Source organism: Balaenoptera borealis (assembly GCF_965194805.1).
Source record: "Balaenoptera borealis genome assembly, contig: HAP1_SCAFFOLD_794, whole genome shotgun sequence".
Classification (NCBI taxonomy): domain Eukaryota; kingdom Metazoa; phylum Chordata; class Mammalia; order Artiodactyla; family Balaenopteridae; genus Balaenoptera; species Balaenoptera borealis.
Genome location: NW_028123407.1, coordinates 321,867 through 327,866, shown reverse-complemented (window position 1 = coordinate 327,866; position 6,000 = coordinate 321,867). Strand labels below are relative to the sequence as shown.

Genomic DNA, 6,000 nt, shown 5'->3' with positions numbered 1-6,000 from the left:
ACAAGAGTGGTTAGGGAGAAAAGCACTAACCAGGGGAACTAAAACAGAGGCAATCCAGGCCAAGCTGGGCTGGTGGCAGATATCTTGCTCCTTACGCTCGGGTGCATAATGCGACTCACCACAGTGCCTTTTTCACAGACCCTTTTGAACGTTTCTCCACAGAATCCAACAGCTCAAGTTAGTTCATGACGCTTCAAGGTCAACAATCGTCAAGAGAAAAACATGCAATATGTCTTACAATGTTGGATTCCTTACAAACAGGACAAGGAGATAACCATGTAGACAAAACCAGAGCATTTGAAAACATCTGTATTCTACAAACACACCAGTGAATGCTATAAATAAGGTACTATGACATAAAACAAAATGAAAACTAGATGTGAGACTCTTCTCTTCAGTGTACAGACTTCATGGCAGTTGCTGCACACTATCTAGCTACTTAGATCTTTAACTCTCTGTTCTGTTAATACCAAATGAGGCCCAAGTGTGTCAACCTGTTTCCCACAGAAACCAAAAAGTCTACATGCATCTCTTTTCTCCTGTGCCCTTTCACCTTACCTGCTCCCAATTCTCCACCAACGTCCTCCTCTTTCTCTAATTATTCTCCTCTTCATTTTGCTTGGCCTTGCCCCCAAGCATGCAAGACAGAGAGTCCTAGAGGTCCAAGATTCTAGAGTGGCTGTTTGCAAGGCGGAGGAGATTACAGTAACTGCCACACTGTATATACTTCTGTGCAAAGAAAAAGGGACAGTGTTCAGAATGTCTCTCACATATAACAAGAGCTGGAGATGGCAGGATACCTGTGTGGCCCAAGGAACTAGAGCTAGCAAATTATGGGCCAAACAATTGCAACCAAAGGCTGGAAGAGGAAAGGTCTGCAACCAGCTCTGTCTCCTAGCTCTCTGGTATTTGCTGCCAACGGGCAGAGTCTATTTCGTGAAGCATCAAGCACTGAAAAGAAGACTCCTGCTGCTGGAAGTTGACAGGAAGTAACGTCCAATGCAAGATCAAGGCTTGTCCTCGAAGCAATGCCCATAATGGAAGAAAAAAAAAAAAGAGAAAGCGGAAGAGAAATGTTAAGTCGCAAGTCCAACCTGGCCCCCAGCCTAGCCCAGCCCAAGGAAGGTAGGAGTCAAGGAGAAGAAACTAAAAGAGAAGAGCCTTGGACCACAACATTCTCCACAAGGTACACTCAAGAAACTTCACCCTACTCTTGAACCAAGTTACAAAGAGAGCTTCTTAATCCCTACTTTGGCTCCTTAAAAGCTGCTATCAGTTCACTCATTAGACACATCTGATTTCAGAACAACTGTAATAGTTCAAACTAGATGGCTCTTTCCTTCCTAAGGATTATTAATTAAATAAGATCTATATAGCTCTAAGTATATGATACATAAAATAGAATACTCTGTAGAATATAAGTAACTCTTAGTTCAGTGTATTAATGAACGTCTGTAAGAAATGTTGCAATGATTTCCCTAATGGAAGAGCCTGGGGGAGGTAAATCTGTCTTCTAGGATTTCCTCCTCCCCAAAGCTCAGAAACTCAGGTGTTGTTTTAGCTCTCCTACACTCTCTTCACCCAAGCCCGCCTTCCTGTTGGGGATCGGACCTCCCTATTGGCTCTCTCATACCTTTCAACTGCCTGCTTTGTGACATCACTCTCCTCCCAAACCTACTACCACTTGGTAGAGCCTTGGGGTTTCCGTGGAGCTGTTTGGACCAGTAACCAGTGACCTCTGTACTGGACACGTGCGCCGTTCAGCTGCAGCCACTCGGACATCCTCTAGTGTTGTCTCCTCATCCCTTGTACCTGCAGTGGATGCTTCCTCTTCTCTGACCATGTCAGGTAAGAAAAGAAACTTTGGAAAGTTTTGCGTTCGATTTCTTTTGCCCCTAAATTGAGTAGGAGATTCAAAATAGCATGGAATAATGAGGGAAAGTATTGAACTACAAGTCTGGAGACCTAATTTCACTTTTGACTTTGACGTTTACTATCTGTGTGACTTTGGACAAATCACTGGCTGTCTCACAAAGCCTGTTGCTTTCCTTAACTGTTACGTTAGGATACCACGTTGGGTTGATCACTCTGATCCCCTTCTTTTCCAGTATTGAGCCTTAAAGGGTACCCATGTAGAAAACGAAATCAGACACTTCTCAAGAGTGTTTCAACAGAAACACAGAAAAGTCAGGGGACATAGAAAACTAGCAATATATACCAAGATGTTTCATCTCTAATGGTCTCCCTCCACTAGGATTTCGACTAGTTGAAAAGAGAGAATAGGGAGAGAGGATGGAGAGTACTGGGCTCTACAGGGAGGCACAGAGTCGAGCGTAAGGAAGTTTAGGATGGTTTTCAGTAGCACAGGCCAACAGGCACCAAGAGATGGGAGAAAATGTAAGAATGAAGAGGGAAAGCATAGAGGAGCTCTCAAGAAAAACGGAGTTTGCAATGGAATGCTGATGGGAACCAAAGATTTTCAATTAAAGCAGAAACAGCACAGAGGGAAACCTGCTCAGAGCAGGGCAAAACCAAGTTGATGGTAGCAAACCCTTACATTAACAGACTAAGAAGGAAAGTAAGGCCAGAACAGGGGATCACCAGGAAAGGCAGCTTATCAGAAAAGTCATACTCCGTTTTCTTTCTTTTATTGCCTCTCTGAATACAGTTGGCCACTTGACAGTTTTGAATATAAACATTTTAGAAATACGTTTTAGAAATGATGCCTCCTATAAACAAGCAACCACAGTGGTTATCTAGGGGGCTGCTTTTCAGTGTTTTATTCTTTCTAATTTTTAAACTAGGTAGACATTTCACCAATTCAACATTTTAAGTGATATCTTCTAAATTGAATCAGAAGGACTATTTTCCTTGGTGTGATATGTAGGTTCTAAGGCAAGGCTGCTTTTCATTTTTACAGTTATTTCCTTCCTAACACAGAGAGCACATTGATCAACAGCCATCGTTCGCTTGTAGATCTTAGCTACCGAAGAAGAAGAAGAAGAAGAAGAAAAAGTCAAGCCCCACATCTCTAATTCCCCCCACTTAGGGAATTCCCTGGCGGTCCAGTGCTTAGGACTCGGTGCTTTCACGGCCAGGGCCACGCGGCGCGGCCAAAGAAACAAAACAAACAAACATCCACGTTTATCGAAAACCATATTGTGGAGTCCTGTGGATTTTCTTACATTTGAAAATCTTTTTTAATTGGATTCTAGGCATGATGGTTTTTTGAGGTTTTGGGATGCCATCTTCTTGGATGCTGAAGATGATTCTAATCTAAGTTCTAGGATAAATCCAAAAACCTTCCTGATACATTTTAAGCTTCCTTTCTGCTTATTATATAAGCTATATTCATTGAAATATATATTTCTCCTAGGCTTAATACCTCTTACTTGCTGGGTAAAAATATGAAGGAGCACAATAATGAAACTCTTTTACACTTATTATTTTGCTGTCTGCTTCGTACCGGTTTTCATTGAAATACTTGTCTATATGTGTTGTGGCTACCTATACATGCACATTTATTGCATTCTGTTGCTTGTTATGCATTTTTTACTGACATACCTTCTCCGTCTGTATGCATTGGCTAGGAATTCATTCACCTCTATCACCTCCATCGTGTCTTCTGGTTAATAGTATTCACTAAAATAGAGTGGGCAAAATTCACTTTCATAATATTGCATGGATGGTACAGAATGCCATTTGTTAGTAAATTCATTAGGCTTCGATACTTGCCACATACCCCAGTTTTCATTAATATCTATGGATTTCTTTTTCGTTAACGTAATATGCTTGTCATGATTTTTCTTTGTCTTTCTAGAACTTATTGTATCTTCCTCCATATAAATCATACGCAATAGATCAGCTTATTCATCTATTAATTATTACTGCTATTATTATTGGTGGTGGTGTTATAACCACTTTATAGGTGAGGAATCTGAAGTAATCAGATAACTTTTCCCTTTCCAAAAGCACTTAAGAAATCCACTTTCGGGTAATCATTTTGAGGTAGGATGAGAAACCAGGCTTGAAGAGGGCAAAAATGACTCTTTCAATTCACCAGTTGGACTGAGCTGTACGTCACCTCTAGGTAATAGCGTGGGAACTGCACAAGCAAAGGGAGACACTGAAGACGACCATGGTAACAGCCGTACTGTTTTCTAATGGACAAAAAAAATGCCTATATTATAAGTTCTATTTCTCCTGCTTTCTGGCAGTATCATGCTCAGAGTGGAGTCCTGGCAAGGAAGTCAGGATACTTAGGTTCTGAAACCTGGTAATGATACTAACATAATGAGAGAACTTGAACAAGTCAACCCGACCTCTCTGAGCCTCAGTTTCCTTACTCACGAAATGAGACTGAGAACATCGAAGTTCTCTAAGGGCCTCCTAGTTCTAAAATGCTTCCAGTCTAGGAAATAGCATAGAAGTCAATACGAGTGCAGGCTGAAGGGAAAGACAGGGCAGGGAGAAGGTTGCTTCCAGCCTAGAGAACAATCTCTGAACCACACCACTTGGCTCTTCTGCCCGTCTGTGCCCAAGATGGGAGCACAGGCAGTTAATAGAGAAGAGTGGAAAACTGCTCAGTCCTTACAGCCATCATTAACTGTCTGATTTTGGGTTTCTCAGGAAGTAGTGATAGTAGAGGTGTCCTGATAGCAAGAACCTTCAGATGATGCCGTTCCTCAAACGTAGTGAGAATTTCTCAACCTCCCTGAGTTTTTCATGACCCTCTTGTTCTTACAGAAAATTTCCAACATCCATCTCTACTTGGAACTCTAAATTCTCTGCAGCATTCTCCTCCTGTGGTGAGCAATGCAACTTCCCTAACACGAAGTGTCTGCAACTTCTCCAGAGTCTCTGCCCCTGCCGTCAGTTCGGCATCGGCTACTGGTACCCCTTTCCAGACACTCATGGGTAGTGCCTACCTTTACCAACATTCTAGCACGACTATGTTATCTGGAGTTACTGACCACAGCCAGATCTCCACTTCAGCTGCTTCCTATCCAGGTGTTCTTGAGTGGGACATCACAGCAAGCACTGAAAAGAATTCTTCTTCACTCGGAGACTTTACTCTGGCACTCACTGACCGCCACACAGCTGCCTCCTCCATGTTTCTGGCAGCCCAGTATGATAAAACTTCAGACGCCAAGAACATGGTCCCTCTACATCCATCGCTTTCTGCCAGCCTTGCTCAGGGAACACCATCTCAGATTCCAAATCAGGGGCAGAGCCGCCTGCCACTTCCCTGCCAGGAAGGAAGCCAGGTATATTACTATAACCAAGGCACACTGGGGTCTTTACTGTATGGAGAACTTGGCTCCTGCCCGCAATCCTACGGCTCGGCGTCATACACAGGAAGTCGGGCCTCTGGGCAACCAGAAATGGGAATGGGACTGAAGGAGATTCAGCCCACAAATATCCGACCACCAGCTTCCACCTCTGCAGTCTGCCACCCTGTGTCTGCTCAACGCATCACAGAAACAAGTTTTCAAGGTGAGTATAACAAACGCCAGAGAAAGTTGAAGAATGAGGTCGGCACTCAAAAATGGGGTCAAATCGACAGCTGGGAAGGGGTGTACAGGCAGGTAGAATTTAGATCCTGAGCCTTTAATAACCACTACCTTCGCTCAGTGCCCTCTGTTTTTAGACTCTCTATGAGAACACCTAGGGCTTCCCTGGTGGCGCCGTGGTTAAGAATCCGCCTGCCAATGCAATGCGGGGGACACGGGTTCGAGCCCTGGTCTGCGAAGATCCCACATGCCGTGCAGCAACTAAGCGCATGTGCCACAACGACGGAGCCTGCATTCTAGAGCCCGTGAGCCTCAACTACCGAAGCCCACGTGCCTACAGCCCATGCTCCGCAACAAGAGAAGCCACCGCGATGAGAAGCCCGCACACCGCAACCGAGAGTAGCCCCCGCTAGCCGCCAACTAGAGAAAGCCCGTGCACAGCAATGAGAGACCCAGTGCAGCCAAAAAAATAAATACGTAGAATAAA

The 6,000-nt window shown here is 43.9% G+C and overlaps 1 protein-coding gene across 1 annotated transcript in view; it reads left to right on the top strand.

Annotated features, from left to right (window-relative positions):
* Positions 1-1,760: 1,760 nt before the first annotated feature.
* The window catches only part of LOC309621662 (uncharacterized protein), a gene marked incomplete at both ends in the record, with an annotated part of 130,078 nt that continues 125,838 nt past the window's right edge, over positions 1,761-6,000 (top strand). Inside the window, 2 exons of the mRNA XM_082409046.1 lie at positions 1,761-1,848; positions 4,747-5,438. Coding sequence (XP_082265172.1) covers positions 1,761-1,848; positions 4,747-5,438 — 780 coding nt within the window. The remainder of the gene's footprint in view (positions 1,849-4,746; positions 5,439-6,000) is intronic.